The sequence below is a fragment of the Paroedura picta genome, chromosome 2, assembly GCF_049243985.1.
Source record: "Paroedura picta isolate Pp20150507F chromosome 2, Ppicta_v3.0, whole genome shotgun sequence".
In the NCBI taxonomy this organism is placed as follows: Eukaryota; Metazoa; Chordata; class Lepidosauria; order Squamata; family Gekkonidae; genus Paroedura; species Paroedura picta.
The window spans coordinates 29,799,610-29,826,032 of NC_135370.1; the positions used below are offsets into that span (position 1 = coordinate 29,799,610).

General features: G+C 45.5%; 1 protein-coding gene across 3 annotated transcripts in view; it reads right to left on the reverse strand.

The window, feature by feature from the left end:
- Positions 1-15,164, reverse strand: part of ITGA4 (integrin subunit alpha 4) — an 86,155-nt gene extending 70,991 nt beyond the window's left edge. The window contains exons 1-2 of one of the 3 annotated variants that reach the window (XM_077319545.1): positions 14,950-15,164; positions 13,419-13,540 (exon numbers count right to left, since the gene is read on the reverse strand). In XM_077319545.1, the coding sequence (XP_077175660.1) occupies positions 13,419-13,540; positions 14,950-15,011 (184 nt within the window). In that variant the 5' untranslated portion in view covers positions 15,012-15,164. Of the gene's footprint in view, positions 1-13,418; positions 13,541-14,199; positions 14,498-14,949 lie in introns of those variants that run through there. The other 2 variants (XM_077319544.1, XM_077319543.1) reach the window with 2 other exon arrangements.
- Between the last annotated feature and the right edge of the window lie 11,259 nt (positions 15,165-26,423).

The window sequence follows — 26,423 nt, forward strand, 5'->3', positions numbered from 1 at the left end:
CTGTCTGAATATTTATCAGAATTTGTACATCTTAGTCCTTAGTTGGTTCTTATATGCTACTTTTCTCTACCAGAAGGGGTCTCAAAGCGGCTTACATTCGCCTTCCCTTTCCTCTCCCTACAACAGACCCCCTGTGAGGCTGGTGAGGCTGAGAGAGCCCTGATATCACTGCTGGGTCAGAACAGCTCTGTGATGAGCCCAAGGTCACCCAGCTGGCTGCATGTGGGAGAGTGCAGAATCAAACCCTGTTCGCCAGATTAGAAGTCCACTCTCCTAACCACTAGACCAAGCTGGCTCTGTAAAAGGTAGAAGCACTTTCTTTTTTATATATATATATATATATATATATATATATATATATATATATATATATATATATATATATATATATATATATATATATATATATATATATATATATATATATATATATATATATATATATATATATATATATATATATATATATATATATATATATATATATATATATATATATATATATATATATATATATATATATATATATATATATATATATATATATATATATATATATATATATATATATATATATATATAATTTTGTTATTTATTATTATATAGAGCATTTACAGAGAAATTGAGAAGAGAAAGCGACCAGCTGATATGGTTTGCCATCTCTTTTAACATACATATTCAGTTCCCATCACATATTATTCCTAATCTAGAAGTTTTTACCATTTTTCTTAGCCAAATGATTGTTAATACATATGAGAGTATGATCTGTTATAAGAATACATTCTGTTAGTTCTTAAATGATATTAGGTCAGTCCCCTTCATAAATTGGCCCTGACCCAAGAGTTACTACTGCCGTCTTGTTAATGCCTATGAAGTATGGTTTGTCATCCTCTTTTAGCATACATATTGACATACATATTCAATTCCCATCGCATATTAATCCTGATCTAGGAGTTATTACCATCTTTCTTAACAAAATAGTTGTTGATACATATGAGAGTATAATCTATTATAAGGATATATTCTATTATTGTCTTAGATGATATAAAGTCAGTTCCCTTCATATATTGGTCCTGTCCTAAAATTTACTACTGCTGTCTTTCCCACAGGAAGCCAGGAGAATACTCCATTGTTCAACTCATCCTTCAGGTGGTCGTAGAAAATGAAATTGTGTTTTTTTCCATAGTAGAGTGTTTCTGATTGTCCTTCTGTCAGGGCCAGAGAAATCTCTTACTTGATTCTTGCTTGCAGTCGCCTTTGAGTAGGTTCTGAATACTTTATCAATCTGGATCTCTTCCTCTGGTCGCACAGGAATATCTCCTGATAGCTTCCTGGTTGCTGTCGCTTTTGAATAGACTCTTTTTATTTTGCTGATCCAAATCATTTCCTGCTCTGAATAGACTTCCAGGTTTTCGGTGCTTTCCTTCCTTGAATCTGTTTTTCCAGGTTCTTCAAAGGTACTTTGGGTTTTTACATCTCTGGCTCTCTCCCTCTCCTGTTGATTAACTTCCAAACATTGAGTTTTCGTTTGATTTATTATTGGCAAAGCTGTATCAGCTGTTCTCTCCGGGCCGTCGGCTCCGTCCAAAAGCTCCCCCTTAATCCCACGGACTTCCTTTTCCATCTTATTGACTGCTTTCAGTATCTTTGAGTTCCCTTCGCATAACAAATGGAAAAGCTGTGCCTTAGTTAATTTCTCCATAGTTCCAGGCAGTCACAAATTAAAAACAGAAAGTCTCGTGCGGTCTCGCGGGGAAGAGCTTGTGGAAAAAGAAAGGGAAGAGCCAGAAAGCTTTCAATTCTTACTGTTGCAGACTCCAGCTTCTGTCAGCACTTCTGTCAATCTGGTAAAAGATGGTCTGGGAAGAATGTAAGGTCAGCTGGTCGTTTCAAGCTTGTAAAGTTGTTTGCAATAAGGACGCCATCGTGACCTTGAGCACAGGCCGCTATTAATCCGGGGAGTTCGGTCCCCCTACCTCCCCATGGATCTGTAGGAACCTCAGGATGCCGTTCCCGGTTCCTGGGGCGACCGGCGAGCAGATTTGCGTATCTGCTCAGGTCAGCCAGGTGCAGAAGCTCCTGACCCTCGGCATGGCTGAAGAGCTGAACAGAAGTCCAGCTTTTTATGGCGCCATCTTCAGTCGACTCAGGTAGAAGCACTTTCGATGTCAGTCTGTCATTCTATATCTTCTATATTCTTTCTTTTCCTGTGCCGAACCCAACTCCAGTTGGCCTCAGTGCTACCATTGCAAAGACTGTACATGCCTTCTCAATGCGCTGTCAACAACAAAGCCGTGCAGATAAATCACAGGGCCATTTTTGGTAGAGTCTGGGAAATCCCCCTGTGTTTCAGATCACATGTGATCACCTTTGACAAGTCTCAATATCTCTGGTTTACATACAGGTGCCGTGTATTCAGTGGTGGAACATTCTTTCCGTCCCCAAATCTAAAATGGGGCCCTTTCAAACATAGTTGAACCCATGATCATTCCAAGAAGTCCCTGCCACACAAATTTTCAGGAAAACCCTCTCCCGGGAATTTCTGACGTCACTCTGAAAGAACAGCTCTGAGTATCCCAATTATTGAGAAAGGGGGGAGCAAAGCAGAATTTCAGCACAGACTGAAATCGTGCAAGTTTCATTTGCATGACAGTTGTGAGCTCAGTGGTATAGTCTAAATGCCCACTGATGAAATCCTAAGCCAACCTTTCTCAACCAAGGTTTCAGTAGACGCTGAGGCTTCTTGATGGCTCTGGAAGGGTTTCCCAAGTGGGTGGGAGTTAATCTTTATTTATACATTAAACCAGGGGTAGTCAAACTGCGGCCCTCCAGATGTCCATGGAAATGCTGGCAGGGGCTCATGGGAATTGTAGTCCATGGACATCTGCAGGGCCACAGTTTGACTACCCCTGCATAAAACATTTATTGGGTGATATGACCATATATGGTCATGTTGAACCATTTCCCCCCCCCTTCCAAAATGGCCAATAGTGGGCCTGGAGGGGGTGGGAAGGGGAGGGGCCCCAGGTGGGTGTGTACGCAGCTATGCTTCCCAACCATATTCTGCACGATTGCACCTCTTCAGGGGTTTCTCAGTGGTAAAACTAGATGAGAAAGGCTGTCCTAAGTTTCCAATTTCTTTCCACTCTTACCTGCCTTCTACGTAGACCTGTTTACTGAAAAGCAAGTCACGACAGACCAAATCAGGGACTTTAAATTGCACGGAAGCCTGGAATCACGACATCACCCCAAACTAGAAAAACCACTGCAGGGGCTGAGTCGTTGACAGGACGAAATGATTATGCATGTCTTTTCAGCAGAATATTTACTATCATTAAATTAAAAATATTAGTACCCCATCTTTCTTTCCAGGGACCTGAGGTGGCTGACAAGGTGACAGAGAAAAAATTGAGGTAGATTATCAATAAGATCAACACTTTTTTTTAAAAAAAAGAAGCCTACTCCAGACCTTCCTGCCCAAACTTTCCATCAACCCCTGATAAAAGAGACTTTTTCAGTCCCCTCAAAACAGGAAGTAAAAGCACTTCCTCACACCTCTTTGCATAGCATAATATTGTCCCCGTGGCCACAATGCTCTGAAATGAGCCAAAAAAGAAAAGAGCTCCCTGCAGGAGGACCAGGTGAGAAGGAGATTTTTGCTTCAGAGGAACAGTCCTTCAGAGCAGAGGTAGTCAACCTGTGGTCCTCCAGATGTTCATGGACTACAGTTCCCATGAGCCCCTGCCAGCATTTACTGGCAGGGGCTCATGGGAATTGTAGTCCATGAACATCTGGAGGACCACAGGTTGACTACTCCTGCTTCAGAGGACCATCGAGGGCTTCAAAAGGTAACAAACAGCACCTTCAAATGTTACATTTGTGACATTTCTAAATGGTTTCTCCGAGTTGCTCAAAGCAACTTACAATAAAACAAAAACTTTAAGCCTAACCAGAAACCTGACACGTTAAAACATATAATACAGTTACAGTCATGTTGGGATTTAAAAACCGTACCACCAGACTTTCTAAACCAAGGGTTTGTGAAATCCTGGGGTTTCTTGATGGCCCTGGGAGGGCTTCCCAAATGGGTGGGAATTAATTAACTTTTAATATATTTTAAAATATCTGGTGATATGACCATATATCCGCCCTCCCTCTCTCCCAAAATAGCCAATGACCTGCCCCCCCCTCCCAAAATAGCCAATGATGGGTCTCGGGGGGGAAGAGGAGGGACCCCGGGTGGGCATGTACACAGCTCTGCTTCCCAACCATATTCTGCACGATTGCACCACTTCTGGGATTTCTCAAAGCCTGAAGAATGTTTCAGGGGTTTTTTAATGGTGAAAAAGCTGAGAAAGGCTGCCCTAAAACAATACAGGCTGTCACCCAAACTAGATGAGAGAAAAGGCAGTCCTCCTTCGAGATGTTTCAGCAGAGGTTAGATGATTATTTGTCAGGGATGGTTTAAATCATCCTGCATGCTGCCCCTCCCAAGTTTTTTATCCTTTGACTACAGCTGGCAGCCCAATCCCATAAGGATGGGGTCACTGCAGAAGACATTCTTGTCTTGGCAATTAAGGATCTTGTGTCTTTCAAAATAAGAAAGGAAAAGGAATCCTTGCTGCGAGGTCATAAGAACACAATAGAAGTCATTCTGGATCAGGTCAATGGCCCATCCAGTCCAACCTTTTATGTCTTACAGTAGCCAAAACCCAGGTGCCATCAACTGGTCCGCTTGCAGGGCCAGAACTCCAAGGGCCCTCCCACTGTTGTCCATCAAACACCAAGAATCTAGAACATCACTCCGCCAGTGTTCCATCTATACCAGCCTTTTTTCAACTTCTTTACCTCCGGGGCAAGAGAGAACAACTCTGCTCCATTCTCTATATCAGTGGTCCCCAACCTTTTTATCACTGGGGACTGGTCAATGCTTGACAATTTTACTGAAGCCTGGGGGAGGGTAGTCTTTTGCCAAGGGATGTCGCTGCCGCCTGAACCCCTGATCCACTTGCTTTCCCGCCGCCCCCTTGGGAGCGCTGCCAGCAGCACCTGCGCAGTGCCATGCATTGCCACGGCGAGGGGGAGCCTCAGCCATGACGGCTGCTGGAGAGCACCAAAGGTGAGCCAGCAGCAGAGTGGCAGGGCAGCCCCTGAGGCAGCAGCTGGGGAGGAGGACGAGGAGGAGCCACGGACCGGTACCAACTGATCCACGGACCAGTCCCGGTCCCCAGACCGGGGGTTGGGGACCACTGCTCTACATGGCAGTCTTTTAAATACTTGTTTTGGATAGGCTCGTTGTGGCCACACCGAAAACGATTTTCCAAAGTATCTATGAAACTGCCAGCAAACACAAGGTAACATTTTCAGAGAAGTGTACAGAGAGGCTGTGAGTAGCATCTTGTGGCCCCACAGACCACACCACTTCCTCACAAAGCGAACGAGACCAGGGTATGAGGTTAACTTCCACCATAAACATACACCACCACTTTCATGTGATTTGAAAAACAGCATGTTGTGAGCCCCACCTTAATTGTTTTCTAGCACCTGCAGTTATTCAACCACATCTGAGAAAGGTTTTGCTAGGTGATTTATTCTTATGACTGTCACTAGTATGAAGAAATGACATCAACTGATTTTCTCCTTAGGGCAAAAACAGGGCTGTGCGTGATTATTAATTATTATTTATTATTAGATTTCTATACCGCCGCTCGCCATAGCCTCACGGCGGTTTACATCATAAAAGTTCTAACCACTCCCCCCCCCAAAAAAAGATTAAATAAAAGAAAAAAATACAAAAAGCTGATAACTGAATCAATGAAAACCTATTCACAATGGCACGAGATAAAATAATAATAGGAAAAGTGTTTAGTCTGTAGACCTGCTGAGGATGTAGCTTGAGGTCCGAGGCAGGATCGTAATCCTGAGCAATATGGCAGCACGAGGTCAGATCCCAGAAGGTGAGAAGTGGGCTCTCTGAGGAAATGCTAAACAAAACAAAAAAATAAAATCTTCACCTACTGATGAAAGAGGACAACAGAAGGAGACAGATGATTCTTCCTGGGGAGAGAGTTTCAGAGCTTTGGTGCTACAACCAAAAAGGCCATGTCATGTCACAGAGTGGGATTGAGCCTATCAGCTATTCTGTTGGTGAAAAGGAAATGCCACCTAGAAGAAGAAGAAGAAGAAGAAGAAGAAGAAGAAGAAGAAGAAGAAGAAGAAGAAGAAGAAGAAGAAGAAGAAGAAGAAGAAGAAGAAGAAGAAAAGTTGGTTCTTATATGCCGCTTTTCTTCTTCAGGAGTTTCAAAGTGGCTTACATTTGCTCTCCCTTTCTTCTCCCCACAACAGACACCCTGTGAGGTGGGTGAGGCTGAGAGAGCGCTGATGTCACTGCTTGGTCAGAACAGCTTTATCAGTGCTGTGGCGAGCCCAAGGTCACCCAGCGGGCTGCATGTGGAGGAGGAGCGGGGAATCAAACCCAACTCGCCAGATTAGAAGTCCACACTCCTAACCACTGCACCAAGCTGGCTTAATGGGGAATCGTAGGGCATCATGGCATCCGGCCCTCTCAATTACTGGCAAATAGATGGGGAAGAAATGGAGGTAGTGACAGATTTTATTTTCCTGGGCTCCAAGATCACTGCAGATGGGGACTGCAGCAAAGAAATTAAAAGACGATTGCTCCTAGGGAGGAAAGCTATGGCAAATCTAGACTGCATCCTAAAAAGCAGAGTCATCACCCTGCCAACAAAAGTGCATCTAGTCAAGGCTATGGTATTCCCAGTTGCAATGTATGGCTGCGAAAGTTGGACCACAAGGAAGGCCGAGCGTCAAAGAATTGAGGCTTTTGGTTCTGGAGAAGACTCTTGCAAGTCCCTTGGGCTGCAAGCCGAACAAACCGGTCAGTCCTAGAGGAGATCAGCCCTGACTGCTCCTTAGAAGACCAGATCCTGAAGATGAAACTTTGGCCACCTCATGAGAAGGAAGGACTCCCTGGAGAAGAGCCTAATGCTGGGAGCGATCGAGAGCAAAAGAAGAAGGGGACGACAGAGAATGAGGTGGCTGGATGGAGTCACTGAAGCAGTAGGTGCAAACTTAAATGGACTCTGGGGAATGGTAGAGGACAGGAAGGCCTGAAGGATCATTGTCCATGGGGCCGCGATGGGTCGGACATGACTTCGCTCCTAACAACAAGGGCATTCATGGATACAAGGCGTAAGTGACAGGAGAGTGGATTAAAGTGTTCGGAGAGACTGAGTGAAAAAAACAGCTGGATTCAACCTAACCCTTTTCCGCCTCCTGGGTCATTCCATTCACAGTCTGTCTCAGTTCCCACCTCTTCCCAAACAATATTCCTTTGAAAATAAAAATTCTGTTCTATTCTATAAAGTTTGTGGGAGCAGTCCTGTTGGAAGAGACCACATGTCTGTCTCTCCTGACTAATGCCACTTGAACAGCCACGAAGAGGTCATGAAGGCCTTTTCCTAGGAGTTCTGGCTAGGAAACTATTTTCCAGTGTCCCAAGTAACACAACAGCGTTTTCTGTTTTGTTTGGCACTCTCTCACTAACTTTGCATGTCCCTCCTTCTTGTTTTCATATGCTCACATGTTTTACACATATTTGTTTATATTTCAAAGTTTGTTTTGATTGTTCCTCACCTTGAGGACCCTAAGTTGGGTGGCAAGGCAGCATGATGATGATGATGATGATGACGATGTCATCCGTTCACATGCTTTAAACCAATAAATTTTCTGCCAAGTGCATCTGACCCTGACGCGAACTTAGACTACCGACAAGGTACCTTATCCCTTGAGCAATCTCTTAAAACAGTGGTCCCCAACCTTTTTATCACCGGGGACCACTCAACGCCTTTTACTGAGGCCCGGTGGGGGGGGTAGTTTACTCCTCTACTCTTAACCACTGCCTTAACGCTCTCTGATCGCTATGGTAATGTTTAAACAGCCCTTCAAAATAAGATACAGACACGCCACAACAATGAACATAAGGAACATTTTATTTTCATGGAAATCTTAACTCATGACAATGACAAATCAATGGGAACCCTGAGCTTGTTTCTCTGCAACGAGATAGTCCCATCTGGGAGTGATGGGAGACAATGACACCCGAAGTGTGTTGTAAAGGGCCGGGGGGGGGGGGATGAAGTAAAGGGCCAGTGGGAGGGTGAGAAGGCGTCCTTCGGGGCCCACCTCCAATTAGTCAAAGGACCACATGTGGTCTGCGGCCCACAGGTTGGGGATCGCTATCTTAAAATATCCCAGTTGCACCCCTTAGAAAACTCAGATTCTGAGCAGTCAGTGGATTTAATTGTGTTGCTCGCAAAAGCGACTATAGATTCACACACAGGGAAACAACTGAGAGAATTAGTCATCGCAGAGATAAGATTCGCACTTCGGGCTGTGATGATATCACAGCGCTGACATGATCCCTTGTAAATCCATTTGGATCACGTTCCCTCCCTCCCTTTAAAACTGACCGTTTTTTAACTTCAAGGCTAGGCTGCATTCAAGGCTAGGCTGGGGAAGGCACTGGCAAACCACCCCGTATTGAGTCTGCCATGAAAACGCTAGAGGGCGTCACCCCAAGGGTCAGACATGACTCGGTGCTTGCACAGGGGATACCTTTACCTTTAGGCAGCATTTGGGTAGAAGCCCTGGAGTGTGAATGGGTTCCCTTTTTGTCTAAAGCAGGGGTATTCAACCTGTGGTCCTCCAGATGTTCATGGACTGCAATTCCCATGAGCCCCTGCCAGTGTTTGCTGGCAGCGGCTCATGGGAATTGCAGTCCATGAACATCTGGAGGACCACAGGTTGACTACCCCTGGTCTAAAGGAAATCATATATTTGTGGATAAATTAAGGAACTGTGCACAAAGCTTTTCCTAACCACTACTGTAGGCTTTCTCAACCAGGGTTTCATAAAACCCTGGGGTTTCTTGACAGCCCTGGAAGGGTTTCCTGAGTGAATGGGAGTTAATTTTTTAAATATGTATTTTTTAAATTTGTTAAACGTTTATCAAGTGATATGACCATATATGGCCATGCCAACCCATCCCTCCCCCCAAAATGGCCAATGATAGGCCTGGAGAGGGTAGGAAGGGGAGGGGTCCCAGGTGGGCGTGTACACATCGATGCTTCCCAACCATATTTAGCACAATGGCACCACTCTTGTGGTTTCTCGAAGCCTGAAGCATGTTTCAGGGCTTTCTCAATGGTCAAAAAGTTGAGAAAGGCTGAGCTAGCGCCTGAGTGGTTTAAACAAACTCATTTCCGTTTGAAGAGATACAGATCCAAGCTCGGCATAGTAGTTAGTGTCAGACTAGGATCTGTGAGGTTCGAATCCCCACTCTGCGATGGAAGCTTGCTGGGTGACCTTGGGCTGGTCAGTCTCTCTCAGCCTCATAAGAGGCTGCAGTGGCGATAAAACAGAAAGGAGAGAATGATCTTGAAGGCCACTTCAGGCCCTGGTTAGGAAGAGCAGCTTCGGCATCCAAATTCTGTGACCAACAGGATGTCCAGTATAGGACAGAGGTCTTGCCAGCCAGCCAACAGAGCCCTGATTCCATGCTCCCCCCACATTTGCAAATAAATAATAAAACAAACATTAATATTCCTTCCATTGATACCGCTGCCCACGAAAGGAAGGCAAGTGTGACCGTGCATCGGTGCATTCCCTCACATCTTGTGCTCAGATCCTTGGATCCCCAAGGGAGCTCTCACCTGTCAGGCGGAAATGACTCTCTCACACTCTTGCCTCCTATCCACAGGTGAGCATGAATCAATGTGTTTGTGACTAGTTTGGCAATGTGGTAATTAGGAACGTGAAACCGGGAAAGAATACGGACTGTTTTGGGAGCCTCACGGGTTATCGCTGGAAGAGCTCTTTCTCGTGTTTCATCCCTGCAGTTACCTGATCCGACATTTATATGTGCAAAAAGTTGCTAGGAAGGGAGGAAGGAAATTGCTGAAGCATTTCTATAAGGCTGGCTTTCACAACCATGGTTCCATGAAACCCTGAGGTTTCTTGTGGGTCGTAGAAGGGTTTACTGAATGGGTGGGAGTTAATTTTTAAATTTTTAATTTAATTTATTTCTTTTATTACATTTGTATACCGCCCTCCCTTGCAGTTCAGGGCGGCTTACAATGAGGATTCACAGTACGGTGCAGAGAATGCATTATAATTATGAACTTTTAACATTACTAATATAACATTGCAACTTGAGAACTGTATAACCATTAACTGCACAACTGTAGCGCAGCTTTTTCTGAGTGTGTTGCCGGATCAGAGTTGCCTTGTGCTGTATCTGTTTGGCGCAGTTGGTGGTGGTGTATATACTTAACAATATGTTAAACATTTAACAGGTGATATGACCAGAGGGGTTGGGAAGGAGGTGGGCTTGTACACAGCTCTGCTTCCCAACCATATTCTGCATGACTGCACCACTTCTGGGGTTTATCTCAGCCTGAGGAATGTTTCGGAGGTTTCTCAATGGTAAAAAAGTTGAGAAAAGTTGACTTAGACTGTGTAACCCACCTCGGTGAGAAAGGCAAGCTCTAAATAAAAGGCTGAGGAATAGAACAGAGTCAGGATGCAGACCAACCTTGCAGAATATGTCATGCATGGCCTCTCCCTGGCCTGTTCACTCAACACTCGACCAATTTCATCTGGGGCCTGACATAAAAATGCAGTGCAGGTGAGACAGTAGGATGTCAAGTCCAGCATCCTGCCTCATGCAATGGCCAACCAGTTCCTCTGGAGGGCCAGCAACAGGGCAGAGAGGCTGAGGACTTCCCCTAATGTTGTCTCCTGGCTCTGGGATTCAGAGGCTTAGTTCCTCTGAAAGTGGAGGTTCCCCTCATTCATCATGGCTAGTAGCCATTGACAGACTTATCCTCCACGAATCTCTAATCCTCTTTCAAAGATGCTGATTCCATCACCACATTCTCTGGCAGTAAATTCCATATTTTAATTGCTCCCTGAGTAAAGCACTATTTCCTTTTGACCTCCTGAACCTACTGGCCATAAGCTGCATGGGATGCTGTCAGGGACACCACAATCATGGAGGTAAAAGTCATTTCTATTTAACAATATGGCAAAACCTGCCCTGAGTCGAGTTCTAATCTTTGGGGAGAAGCAGAAAAGAGTTCTTTCTCAATTCTTTCCACCCCATGCACAGTTTTATAAACCTCTCTCATATCTCCCCTTAATAATCTCTTTTCTAAACCAGACTCTTTAGCCTTTCGTCCTAGGGATGGCATTCCAAGAAATCACCTTGGTCGCCCCCCACTGTATTTTTTCCAGCTCTGCAATGTCCTTTTCAAGACGTGGTGACACAGTATTCCAACCGTGGCCACACCTACTTTCTGTATACCTTTATATACTAAAATCAAAACTGTCTTGAAAAGATCAAACTCACTTGTGCAATGATTGTTATAATTTGACAGATTGGTATTTGATGTCTTTTGTTCTAGCAGTTGTTCACACTTAAAATAAAACACGATGAGCTCAAAAAAAAAGTGTAGCCTCGTTCAAAGGTCCACTTCACCATCAGAATCACACTGCAGTCAATACATGCATGTGAATCAGCTCTGGAAAGCTTTCAAGGGCAGAAGAGAAGTTCCAGCTTTCATCTTTGAAGCATTCACACTTTTTTATCAACAGGACACCATGATCAGGGGACACTTCACTCAATAGGACCTTTTTTTCTTGAAAGCGCATTTTCTATAATGACACATGGGATGGTGGTAGATATGACATCAAAACAGCATTACTTCATCCTTGAAACCCACCATTCTCAGAAGCAAAAGAAATTAAGAGAAACTCCCTTTGATTTAGACTCCTGTCAGTATAATTTTTAAGATATGTGGTACTTCACTCATGGCCTCTGATCTTTGCTGACTGTAATGATCACTGAACTTTGCTCGGAAACTCAACTCATGTTATTTATCATACTTTAAAAAGGTTTACCTTACACTAACGAAATGAGTGTTCAGAGCCAACAGCAGGAAACGAGGCTGGCCATACAGTTCAGGAATAGAATTTTAAGTCATCAGCAATTCACTTTTCAACGGTGAACTGAGTTTCCACATCTCAGAGGCAAGATAAAAGTTACGAAGAAAGGCGTGACATATTCCCTTGCTCCTAAATTTTGGGTCAGAGTACGAAGAAGTAGTATGGGTTTAAAATCCCTTCTGCTGATCCTCAACATACACCTTGACTGCAGGTAGCTCTGGCCTGCCGGCCACCGGCCACTCACCCCCAACCAACTGGGATTCTCAACCATGATTTAATCCAGGTTTAGAATCCCATCTTGCCTTCAGAAAGCCAACTCCAGTTAAAACCATTTGAGTGCCTTTGTTGGCCATTGTAACGGGAGATCTTTTAAAGGCAAGTGTCGTGTTTGTAGTTCTGCCGAGGACCGAGCTGTAAGGTCCGAGGCAGGACCTTAACCCTGTAATGCAACGGACCAATGTGCGACTAGATCTCGCCTGCCAGATCCAATCAGTTTAAAGTGAAACGGACCAATGGCGTGCACTGGCGGGAAGATCTATTGTGGGGCTTTTGGATATAAATTGGGGTTGGTTGTAGGTTTCTTGGGTTCCGTTTCGGTTCTTGTACGATTATTCCGGGGTCTCCATCAAGAGCTGAAATGAACGTCCCATATCCTGGGGGAATTCTCTCCAAACCCACAGATCTAACAGCCAAATTCTTCTGAGAAAACGTTAGGAGGAGAGAGAAAGGCACACGGTGGCTACGAGCCAGCCAGCCAGCCAATTTCATTCCCATAATCTCCGTCCGATAATGTCTATTCTGGCCGGCAACACTGACCATTGGTTTTATCTATGGATACTGTTATCTGCCGTCGATTTACAGAGATGTAAAAAGAGACTTCTCTGCTGTTTTTGCAGCTATTTGCAATCCGAACGCACTCCAATTGAACTTCCCGCTCCCTCGCATTACTTTATAAATAAAATACAAAGAATTAAGGATGTAACAAAAAGGGAGCCGTAGTGGGGGAAATGGTTCACTGTCCTCCCGCCGAGGAACGAGCCAGCCTATCACACCCACGCTCGATTAAGATTTCAAAGCAAGCGATGCTGCGGCCAGCCCAAAAACGTCTCTGTACGACCTCCTGGCAGCTATCAAAAACGCACTTGGGCACAAGAAAGCCCTTGCCTGGCCTTCCAACAATCCAGTTTACCGTTTTAGGGGCTTCACTGAGGACCGAGAGGACCGAGAGCACAGCTAGAGATGAAGCGGAGGGGGCAGAGGGAGCACACAGGAGTGCTTGGTCACCATCTGTGTTCAGCCAGTCTTGCGCAAGGGTTTTCGGAGAGCTTCGCCAGAGAGGGAACATCGTCTTTGGCGGCAGACCAACCCCCCCCCCTCCCCATTCCACTCACCCACTTGGAACAGGTCACAATTCCTCTCGGGATTTCTCCCAATTTGGCATTTGAAAATCGCACCTGGGTTCACCACCGAGCTGTTTGCAGACCAGTTGGCTTTAGGGGCTCCTACAACGAGCCTGGAGGGGAAGCAGGGGGGGGGGAGAGGAGAGGAGAGGAGAGGAGAGGGAATAAAATGTCAGCCAGAGAGTCAAACTCCTGGAGACCGACTCAGCATTTGATGAGGGGCCTCAATTCCCCCTGGGGAGAGAGCCTTTCTGCCTCGCCACCATCACCACCTTTGCTTTTAAACGGTTGCCTCTAGGCCACAGGATTAGAACACAGACCCCCATCCAGTGGCTTTGGGACAAGCGTGCACTCTCTGCCTAACCTACCTCACTGGGCCGTTGTGAGGTTGAAATGGGAAGAGAAGGACACCAGCCGCTTTGAGAAAGGTGGTGGATATACACCAAACAAGTACATAAAGTGGGAGGCCGTGTACACTTCCCATGCCTCAGGAAAGGGATCTGTATAAGGAAAGTATTTGCTCCCCTTGTTGTCCCGCTGAGGATGGCAGCTTTGCAACTTTAAAACTAGGGGCCACTAAGATTGCTGGGTCAGCCCTGCCCACCGGCAGAGGATGAGAGGACAGGGTTGCCAGATCCAGGTCGGGAAACTCCTGGGGGATTTGGGAAGGGAGCCTGGGAAGGACAGGCTCATTCCAAGAGGAGAGACCTCCAGGTGGCACCTGGAGGCTGGCATCCCCGGGCACCCCGCGGCTCCCGCCGCCTCCACTCACCATCTGGTGGGCCCGTGGCTGTGCAGCAGCGCCGAGTAGCCGAACAAGGTGCCCTCCGGGCCGCGGAAGACCAGGGCGCTGGGCGCGTCCAGGTTGTAGGGCTGAGCCGCCCGCAGGCAGCCGGCCAGAGCCAGCAGGAGCAGCCGCGCCGCCCCCGCGGCCCACCAGCCCGGCTCCGGCCCCGGCCCCGGCTCGGCTCGCATCGCTCGGCCCTGGGCAGCGCCGTCAGGCAGAGTCGGCCGCCTGGCTGCGCCCTCCCGGCAGAGGCGGCGGAGGGACGGGCGAGGGCGCGCACAGCCACCCCCCAACCCACCCACCCACCCACCCACCCCGGGGCCGCCTTCCTTGCCGGGACGCCGAGGGGAGGGAGCCAAGCCCGGGCGGCCTGCCGGGGAAAGGGCGGGGAATGGCCGTGGGAAAGGACGGCCTGGGACGCCCCCCGCCCGCCTTCCCCCCTTTTCTTGCCCATCTAGGGCGGGTTGCGCTTCTAGGGCGCGCGGGGCCAGGTGCCCGGGCGCAGAGATGCCAACCTCCAGGGGGGGGGGGCTGGGCATCTCCCGCAAGGACGGCTCGTCTCCCGTCGACAGGGATCCGCTGCCCTGGAGAAAGGGGATGCTTTGCAGGGTGGATTTTGTGGCTTTGTACACACACACACACACACACACACTTTGTACACACACACACACACTTCCCCTGAGGCTCCCTTCCCAAATCCCCAGGAGTTTCCCGACCTGGATCTGGCGCCCTTACCCTTTCGTGGTGGCCAGGGCTGACCAGACAATCCCATGAGACCCGAGTTCGAAAGTTGCCATTCCTAGCGGGACGCGGGCGGAAGGGGGCACTGGTCCGCGCTCGTTGCGCCGCCTCTTGCAGCCCGTCTAACGTGGCTGGCCACGCGGCCAGGGCTGCAGGTAGAGGTGGGTGGCCAGGCCTGCTTAGTCCTCCCCCGCCGCCGCCTCAGGCGCCCACCCCACGGCTCTCCTCTCCAATTTTTCCATGTCCTCCAGAACTGCACACAGGGCTCCAAGAGGGGCCTGTCCCATGCCCCATGCAGTGGTTTAAAAGGAAGTTTAAAAACATCATGTATTCTTATAAACTCCAGAAGGTTCCACTCATGGATCTTCTTGGCTTGATTTGAAGGATTTCTCAAACCAGTTTTCCCACATCCATTCTGGTAGGATGAGGGGGGAAAACACAAGGTGGATTCATGTTTAAATATTGAGGAAAGAATGCTTGGACTTTCACGAGAGGTTATATGTCAGCCCTGGGCGTTATATTCTTTTGAATGCTCTTTGGTGGTCTGTCTTTGGGGGCGAAAATTGTAAAACTAGTTTGTTGTACAGGCATTTAAATTCACAGCTGTATCTAGTTAAGCAATATTTGGAGGTTGTTTTTTTTTTTTTAAGCATTCTTGGTCTGTGATTCACCTGAAAGTGCTTACACTGTAAAGAACAATGGCCCTTTGCTTCCTCTTTCATTTTATGCAAACACACTCCAAAATCAGAAGTGATTTTTTTTCAAAAAGCTTCCATGAGTTTCGCAAGAGGAAACCCCTCATCGGCCGTCTGAGAACAGCAGCATCTTAAAATCATACATTTTTAAAATTTTATTTTGGGATTTATATTCCCCTTCCTGGCACTGCTGGTTTGGGGCGGCTTACGACACAGTCATAAAAACATATAAGATAAATTTATATAAGCAGTTATAAAATTAAAATAATCTCAGAACAGCACATAAAGAGCATCTTTATTTTTGGTTTCTCAGGTGGGAGGCCCAGGATGTTTAGTTTTGTTCTCTTCCTTCAGGAAAGCAAAGAGCAAAAATAAAGAAAGAAGGATGTCTAAAAAGAGTGTTCTTGAATGCTTCCTAAACCAGTGGTTCTCAACCTGGGATTTGGGTCCCCTTTGGGGGCCAAATGACCCTTTCACAGGGGCCACGACAATGAATTTCTTAACTCAGTCCAGGGAATCAAGGGTTCGTTCAGGCAGTCCAAGGACATCAACAGAAGAAGCAGTTCCACAACCCAGGGCTCCCAGCCTGAAGTTAATATAGGCTGTAAGCAGCCTCTCAGTCCTCACTCTGTGATGAGCTCTCTTCCAGCACATAGCTGGCATTGTTTAATTGGATCAGGTGACAAGGCAGGGAGCTACAGCTGAAGGCTGGACACAAGAATGAGGAGCTCCTGCAACAACTTTGGAATCTAAGCCTTGGTTTGTCAGCAAGTTCCATTCCCTCCTGCTGGTCAGAGCTCTCTGCCTGTTGAACTTCTGGCTAAGCTAAGCTCTCATTGGGTGAAGCTGGAAGATCCTGACAAGGCTTTTCGTCTGAGGATTCCTCCCTAACAGGACCCAGACTCACAACATCTCCCCATGGCTGTGCATTGGAGTACTATTTGCTTTCCCCAGCCTCCCTCTCTTGAGAGAGGCTGGGAGGAGCCAGCAGCCTTCTCCATCCAGCCTGGCTCTTGGGGGATGTGGGTGGATGGGAAGGGGGCAGCCCCCCCATCCCCCGTGGCCTTCCCCACCTGCCCTGGCCTTTGAGAGATGGGCCTGGAAGTAGGCATCCCCCCTGCAGCCTTCCCTGTCTGGCCCAACCTTTAGGGAAATGGTGGGGGGGAGGAAAGTGGCAGCTCACCTATCCCTGTGGCCTTCCCAGCCTGGACTTTGGAAGATGTTGTGGTGGGATGGTGGCAGCCCACCCCTCCACAGCCTGCCTGGCCTTTGGAAGATGTGAGCTTTGATCAGAAGGTGGGTACAGTGGCAACCTGTGTAGACCACTCTTGCATGGGGGTTGTGGTAGAAGGGCCAGTGCCCCCCCCCAAAGCAGCTGTTTTCTCCAGGAGAACTGATCCTTTCCTCCTTCCTTCCTTCCCTCCCTCTCTTTCTTTCTCTCCTTCTCTGTCCTTCGGTCTTTCATCCTGTCTTTTTCTCTTTCATCTTCTTGAAAGTTTCCAGGCCACGCCTGAAATTCGGCAACCTAGCTGGCTGCATATGAAGGAGAAGTCAGGAATCCAACCCAGCTCTTGAGGCTAATCTCAAGGGTCTGCTATTCTTTTTTTATTATTACAGATTTTTATTATTATATTAACAAATAATATACAGAAACTACATTGGATAGATTATATAAACTGTACTCTACAAACGCTCTAGTATAAAACCCCATTCTCTCCCCGTGTCCCTTATTTTCTTAAATAGTTCAAACAAGGACCCCGTTGTTCTTGAAATACATTTTCCATTAATCATCAATGTCAGTTTGGCCATCTTGGCCAAATCCGTCAGTTTGGTCAACCAGTCCTCTATTGAAGGTAAATCTTGTATCTTCCAAGGGTCTACTATTCTTTAACCACTTCACCACTTGGATCTCAAGATCAAGCAGGGAGTGTTGAAGTCTTGGGTGTGATTGGCTTTGTCCCTAGTAGTTAATAAACACTTTAAGCAAGCAGATTGTGGTTCTTCCAGCTGGGCAGGAAGTGTTATTCCATCGTGCCTGGGCCTTGAATAGGCACACACAGGGAAAGGTGGGGATTGAACCTGGGATACTCTGCCCTTTGTACATGCTCAGAGGCTACTAAGTATTCCTAAGGCCAGTGCTCCTGGGATCACTGTTAAGCATGGCAGGCTGAACTTAATTTTAGATGGTGGCACTGAAGAAGAACACACACATAAGCATTCACACACACAAACTGTCAATTGTGTAGTGGTTCAATGAAATTCAGAGTCGTGACAGCCTTAACTGTTACAAGCCCTGAAAAGGGATACAGGTAAAAGAAAGCCAGTTCCAGGGCTCAAAATAACAGGAGAATGGGTGGTACTATGATTTTTTAAAAAAGTTTTGCTTGCCTGATCCCAGCTTTGTGGTCACGTTACGTGAACCATGCCAATTTTCTTTTTAAGTTACTCAGAGCAGGAAATTGAGAGAGGAGGGTGGGTGTGAGAGCAGGACAAAGCTGCTAAGACTATTGTGTGTTTCCCCGTCCATATAGGCTTATCCCTGGTTGCTCACTGGTTGCTCACCAATGGGATGCACGATTTAGGGATGTAAATCCAGTTTTTGGCGATTCCTGAAATCATGAGTCAAAAATGGCCAAAACTTGACCCAGCTACTGGACAGCTTCGAGATGCAGTTGACGTCATGTGGAGGGAGCTCTAAAACCTGCCAACATTCGAAGGCTGTCCAGGAATAGATTTCTCATGTGGAAATGATGAAAATATAAGAAAAGAAACAGCCGGAGGAAATACCATTTCAGCTTCAATCATGTCTTCAGTTTATCATAACTCTGATGTCCCAGGATGCGGTTTGTACTTCGGCAAATATCAGCACCTCTGATTATAGATTCCAGACCTTCCTTTATGGATATGAAGGGACTAATGTGAATACTGAAAGACGAACTTTAGGAGTTTTATCCTTCTATTTTCACTTTCAATATTTTGCAGAAATCCGGAAAATCATAGGGAAATCATAATGTTGAAACTTAGAGAATTTTTTAAAACTTCTTGCAAGAGTGACAGATTCATAAGGGGCATCGAGATGAGCCTATTGCAACTAGAATAAAAGAAGCATCTTATGGTGCCTTAAATACTAACCATTTTTCTAAAGCATGAACTTCCATGTGCACTACAGTCCACTTCAACAGAGGCAGCAGATTTGGTAATACATTGACTGCAATGGATTGCCTACAACTGAAGAGTTTTGAATATTTTTGTAGTGTCCCAAAGGATTCTCCTTCAGTGTGCTTAGTCAAGCAACATTCAATCCAATGGTAATATGAGAAGAAGAAGAAGAAGAAGAAGAAGAAGAGTTGGTTATAATATGTCACTTTTCTCTTACCTAAAGGAGGCTCAAAGCAGCTTACAGTCGCCTTCCCTTTCCTCTCCCCACAACAGATACCCTATGAGGTGGGTGAGGCTGAGAGAGCCCTGATATTTCTGCTCGGTCAGAACAGCTTTATCAGTGCTGTGGTGAGCCCAAGATCACCCAGCTGGCTGCATGTGGGGGAGTGCAGAATCGAACCCGTTTTGCCAGATTAGAAGTTGGCACTCCTAACCACTACACCAAGCTGACTAGGTGGGGGAGCTGTGAGAAAGGTAAGTGTATTAATTAATTAATTAATTAATTAATTCATTCATTCAATTTATATACCACCCCTCACTGCGACATCTCGAGGCGGTGTACACGGAGCAGTAGAAGAAAAGGACATTGAAAAATGTGCAACAATATGAGCAGTCAATCATGAACAGTACCACTTGATTCTGCTCTGGTTCGGCCTCACTCAGAGTATTGTGTTCAGTTTTGGTCACCCCAACTGAAGAGGGATGTTGACAAACTGGAATGTGTCCAGAGGAGGGCTACGAAGATGGTGAGGGGTTTGGAGACCAAGACCTATGAAGAAAGGTTGGCGGAGCTTGGTCTGCTTAGCCTAGAGAGGAGACGACTGAGAGGAGATCTGATAACCATCTTCAAGTGTTTAAAAGGGTGCCATATAGAGCAGGGTTAGTCAACCTGTGGTCCTCCAGATGTCCATGGACTACAATTCCCATGAGCCCCTGCCAGCAAATGCTGGCAGGGGATCATGGGAATTGTAGTCCATGGACATCTGGAGGACCACAGGTTGACTAACCCTGATATAGAGGATGGAGCAGAATTGTTCTCTCTTGCCCGAGAGGGATAGACCAGAACAAATTGGATGAAATTAATTCAAAAGAAATTCCATCTAAACATCCGGAAGAAGTTCCTGACAGTTAGAGCGGTTTCTCAGTGCAACAGGCTTCATCGGGAGGTGGTGGGTTCTCCATCTTTGGAGCATTTGCTGGCATGGGCTCATGGGAATTGTAGTCCATGGACATCTGGAAGACCACAGGTTGACTAACCCTGATATAGAGGATGAAGCAGAATTGTTCTCTCTTGCCCGAGAGGGACAGACCAGAACGAATGGGATGAAATTAATTCAAAAGAAATTCCATCTAAACATCCGGAAGAAGTTCCTGACAGTTAGAGCGGTTTCTCATTGCAACCGGCTTCCTCGGGAGGTGGTGGGTTCTCCATCTGGTTTTAAACAGAGGCTAGATAGCCATCTGGCGGAGAGGCTGATTTTGTGAAGGCAAAGGGGTGGCAGGTTACAGTAGATGAGCGATTGGGATGTGAGTGTCCTGCATCGTGCAGGGGGTTGGGCTAGATGACCCATGAAGTCCCTTCCAACTCTATTATTCTATGAGTCACTCTTTGGGAGGATATAATCAAGCAGACGTTCTTTGACTTCAAGGCGAGTACCAGCACCTTAAACCTGATCTGGTATTCGATTCGTAGCCAGATTCATGGTTATATGTAGAACTATTTTTATGTCTATGTGTATGTGGTAAGCGCCATCAAGTTGCTTCCAACTTACGGTGAGTATATGCATTAATGGCCTCCCAAACATGTTATTAATCGCCTTGCTCAAGTCTTACAACCTGTGGGCCATGATTCCCTTGACTGAATTAACCCACTCATGTCGGGTCTTCCTCTTTTTCCTAATGCGTTCAACATATTTCGATGCAGAACAATACGAATAGTACTGGCTATCAGAAAAGTGTTTGATTCCATTCCTGTGTTAGCTATGCACAGCGAGTCCATGGAAATAATTTACACAAGGAAACACATGGGGCTCTGATCCATAACAATAACCGTCTGGTTGCCTTAAATGCTCTGCTTCCAGTTGCCGCTACAAGCATTATTCATGTTTGAAAGGACATCTAATTGTGAACTACCAGCATATTGCCTCACCCTTCGGATGCGCTAGGGCTTGGTTTTCAGTCTATGACTGTTAAGGGAAAGAGGAATAGATTTCCACCCTAGAGAAATGAAACAATGTGCAGCTGCAGGAGGGGAGGGTGGGAAATCAGTTAAATGTTTTGTTCCACAGAGAAGAGGCCGTTGCCATGTGTTCCTATGCAGTGTCACAGCTCTCTAAATCACTGTGTATGCCACAGCATTACATTAATCTGAAAGCTATTAAGTGCATCGTGATTTGGGAGAGGATGTGGGAATTGTGACCGCAGAGCATCTATTTCTGTTAGCTCAAGTTACCTTGGCGCTGTTCAGTCAACTATGGAAAATGCCAGACGTTTCTATTCACGATATATCAGAGTGAGACTGGAGGAAGGATTGCAGCTAGTCTTGACTGCCGTATGGACATGGCTTGGTCCCATGTTCATCAAAGTTTTTAAAGGTACTTCTTTGGATTCTGGATTGCGGCTTGGGAAAAGATGAAAACCAGGAAGTTAAACTCACTGGGAACTTTTGTTGAGTCATGTATTTTGCAAGTCAGACTGAAAACGTTTATTGATTTGTCTCAAATGGAGAGGAGATGTTCCTCTACGCATCTAAAATATACCACTGAGCAACGTACCCCGTTTGAGCATCAAAAAGAGGACAATAAATTTGAGGCCATGGTTTTTATGCGGAGGAACTTCAGATATGAATTAGAAAACTACGCAATGGAATATTAGTCTTTTGAGTGTCGCAGTTCAGTAACTCAATAGCCCGAATAACCCAATAAACCGAAATTCAATACATTCAATATCATCTGTTTCATTCATTCTCATAGAACTGCTTCTTGTCTTTTCCCTGCAAACGGGAAAGCTTTTCTCTTGAGTTTTTTGTTTGTTTATTTGTTGGATTGATATCTCGTCTCTCACAACTTTTGTCACCTCGAAGTGGCTAACAATATAAACCATTACGTTTTTCCCATAAAAACCCCATTAAAACAATGGCAATATACATAAAAACCCGCAAGACGTTGGAACAAACGATCACCCAACATAATTTACTAAGTCCAGCCAGACAATCAGCATTAATTGTTATATAGTACAGAGATGCTCAGCCTGGGTGCGGCCCCTGAGTTAATAATGCCATCTTGCTGATCATTTATTTGTCAAGAGGGAGCCAGTGAGGGCACAGCAGGGATTTTACTATGCGGTTGTCAGAACCCTAGGCAGGCCCAATAACTGTTATTAATAGAACATTTGTGTTTTCAGATCCTGTATTCTTAATCTTCTTTGAGATAGGAAGAGTCAGACTGTGAAAAATGGAATCCTTATCTTGGTCAAGCATTATTTTCATCCATTACAAAGTGGAGAGATCTGTGTGTAGAGAGACTAGTGAAAGTAGCAAAGGACAGAAGGCTCTGTGTTTCGATATTTGGAAACAAGCTAACTATAGGCTATAATGTTCTTTTGAATTTCTGCTATTATTGAATGGGAGTTGTGCAAGATGCAGATTCCCACTCATTTCTGTGGGGCGGGCATGAAAAGTTCAGGAAAGTTCACGCAAGTCCCACTGCAAAACACAAAACTTGTTTAATGTGCATGCAAATTACATAAAAATGTACTCATCTCGTTTCATTGTGTTCAGCAATACTGGGTCAGAAAATGCAAGTATTTTAATCCTGTTCTTATATTTATGGATTTATTTAAGTAAATAGATTGGGGTACTTGCCCTGGTACACGCTCTTGCCACTGGGGTACATGTCCTGGTAACACCCAAACTAGATTACTGCAATGCACTCTTCGTGGGGCTGCCCTTGAAGATTTTTCAGAAGCTACAGTTGATGCTGTGGTCAGAAGGCTAACCGGAACGCATCACAGTATCCATACAATTCCAGTCTTGTTCCATCTATGCTGGCTCCAAGTTGACTTCCAGGCTCAATTCAAGTTGCTGGTATTGACCTTTAAAGCCCTATAATGTTTGGGGCCAGCATACTTGAAGGCTTGCCTACTCTCATATGAACTTAGTGGACCACTCCGGTCATCTTTGGAAACCTTGCCCCTGCCATCTGAGCCTACATGAGTGGCCACCTGAGAAATGGCCTTCTTAGTTAATTTGTTTAAATATCTTATACTTATTAGCATTTTGAATGCTTTTAAATGCCTCAATTTGTTTTTAAAAAGCCTTAGGAACCCTAAATCCTATGGAAATGTGGCATAGAAATGATTCAAATAAATAAATACAGCCTGCCTTTCTTCACAGAGACTCAAAGTAGATTACACTGTTTTACACCATGTAAATCAAACAGAATGAAGGCTGTAATAAGCAATATAGTAGAACTAGGAGAAGCAAAAAAGAAGTGACACAATAAATCAAACAATGCAGAGAACGAAAACTGAAAGTAGGAAACAAGACAGTAAACAGGATAATAACAAGCAACAAACAATGACATACTGTCCTGTTCTCTTTATAAAAATCACCTTCCTGAACCATTCTTTCCTATTAGTTCCCTATTACCTTTATTGAAAGGTTCTCTCAAACAAATCTCTTTTACATGGTTTGGGAAAGGCCAGAAATGAGGGAGCATCCTGACTTCCTTAGGTGGGCCATTTCTCAAGGTGGGGACTGCAACAGAGAATGCATTGTGTATGAGCAACTATCAATCTCACTCACCTGGAGAGTGGCTCCATCAGAAGGTTTTGCCCAGGTAAGCAAAGCATAGCTAGGGAGCCAGTCCTGTAGATATGAGAGTCAAAGGCTACAAAGAAGTTTGTGGGTGATAACCAATGTCTTGAAATGAAGCTGGTAATTGATAGCCAATGGAGTAACTGCAGAATGGGTATAACATGCCTACTCTAACTCCTGATAGTAACACAGTTGAAAATCCTTGATTAATGGTAGGGTAGCCAGTCCCCTGGTTGAGCCAAGGGATCCCTCACCCCCGGCTCCCCTTTCCCTGTGATGCTCTGAATGGCATCAGAAGAAAATAAAATTTAAAAATGGCGGTCAGGCTTACATCATGCCTGTCTAGGAATTGCTGGAAATTCTATGGGAAACGCACAGAGTTTGGGGCAATTCCTAGAGAGGGCTGACATCACTTCTGGGTTTCTCCCCAAAATGGCATCATGATGTTGGGCCAACAGCAAAAGTTTTGTTTTTTTCCCACAATTTCTACAAGGGGTGATAGGAACAGAAGGTTGCTGGTAGGAGCAAACCTATGCCATTCCCCGGAAATGCTTGTCTATGCGTGCTTTGAGAACCTGCACACTCCTGAGAACTCCAGCTGACCATAGCAAACTGACTGAAATTATTCATTGTTCCAAGCAGTTTACTTGAAAAAAAAATCCACCCCCTGAGAGAAAGGGGTGGGGCGGGAGTGGGACATTGGAGGCAAAGATAGCGCTTCTTCTCCTCCATACATTTTTTTCGCTGGTGGCCTGCTGGTTGTTCTCTGGTAGGTAGTGCTACATATGTTGGTGAATCCACTTTTGGGGATTCACCAACTAGCGCTTTATAATGGAGGATGTAGCTGGTTGTTTACTGCTCAGACGCTGAATGTTGGCGACATCATGTGGAGGAGCCGAAATATGATGACAACGAAAGGTAAGTATTTCACTATTTTTAAGGGGTGCTGAAATCTCCAGAGAATAACAGATCAACATAGGAAAGATGGATTACTTAATAAAGCATTTCACTGGAGTAACTTCAGGTTGGTTTGCCATATGCTCCTTATTTCAGGAAACCACACATGTATTTATTTCAGAAATACTCATGGAAAACAAATGTGGAATTACTGGAGAAAACAGTCAGCTCACATTGTAATAAAGGACTGCTACTATGCTGCAAGACCCCGTATTCTGACAATGTTTTTGGAATTGTTTTGCTAGCGACACTATGGTACTTAATTTCATATCAGTCAGAAGGGCAGGACAGATTGCTCTGAGCATTTATTCATGCTTTCATTTTGCCCTGGATCATGTTTCACCTTTCTGATGCTTTGATAGTGCAATCCTGTATAGAGTTACTCCAGTCTAAACCAATTGAAAAGGCAAGGCCTGGGATTGCGTTGTTCTGTATTGTAAGATGAATATATGTCTGCTCAAGACTCATCAAAAATGGGGGAGACTAGATCTCCTCCATCAAATGCCCCAGAGCCTAATTAGCTCATTGTGCTCCACAGATGGCATTAATTAAAGAGAGAGCATTACATAGATCAAGGCTACAGTAGTTTCTTCGATTTCAACTGTATTTTTCAGGTCACTCCCACCTGCTGTGTGCCTGTGCTAAATTGCATTATAACTTCAAGTGAGCCCAAAAGTTTATCTTGTCAATAATGGCAAAATCATCCCATTGATCAGCGTCCCATTGATCAGAGATGCAAGTACATGCCCATGGATAGAAGCCTGTATACTGTTTTGTGAGCACAGAGCAGCTGGCAACTTCTGATAGGTCTGTTCTTGGCTGACTTGTTTTTGTTTTGTTTCTCAACAAAAGGTATCTGAACCTGTGGGTATAATCACATAGAATGGTAATCTATGTTTTAGAAAAGGCAGCTGTTTGGGGGTGATATCTATGGGTGGGCACAAATGTCACAATGAGGCAAACCTCATGCCAAACTCTGAATCAGGACTTGGGAAGCAAGCTTAGTGTAGTGGTTAGGAGCACAGACTTCTAATCTAGTGAGCCGGGTTTGATTCTGCGCTCCTCCTCCACATGCAGCCAGCTGGGTGACCTTGGGCTCGCCACAGCACAGATAAAGCTGTTCTGACCAAGCAGTAACATCTGGACTCTCTCAGCCTCACCCACCTCACAGGGTGTCTGTTGTGGGGAAAGGAAAGTCAACTGTAAGCCACTTTGAGACTCTTTCAGGTAGAGGAAAGTGGCATATAAGAACCAACTCTTCCTTTTCCTCCAGGCCCTTGGCTGAGGTTAGGCAGAAGATATTAGCCCCTGTTCTGCTATGTCCAACAGTAATATCCCCCTGGATAAATGGCAGTTGAGATATGGCGGAGGGGGGGAAACTGGCATGGGGATGTGGGTGGGGTCTTTTATGTACTTTTATTATTGCATTGTATTTTATGTTGTAAGCCACTGTCAGCTGGCAGGCCAGGAGTAGTGGCCTAGTAAGAAAGAAAGAAAGAAAGAAAGAAAGAAAGAAAGAAAGAAAGAAAGAAAGAAAGAAAGAAAGAAAGAAAGAAAGAAAGAAAGAAAGAAAGAAAGAAAGAAATCACCGAGCTTTGGGCATTGGCTTGGGGCAGCTCAGAAAACAAAATTCACTCAGAAAAAACTGTGGTGCGAAAATGCTGCACAATGGTGAGGGTGGTATATTCTGGCCACGAAAACATAAATAGGGACACCTCCCCCCCAGTCTTCACAGATTATGAGCTTGGGGCATCCTTTTGCGCTGGTCACAGGGTATGCTCCTCTAGCCACAAGCATGACCCTTCCACCCCCCTCTCCTAATATCAGATACCTTGACTGCC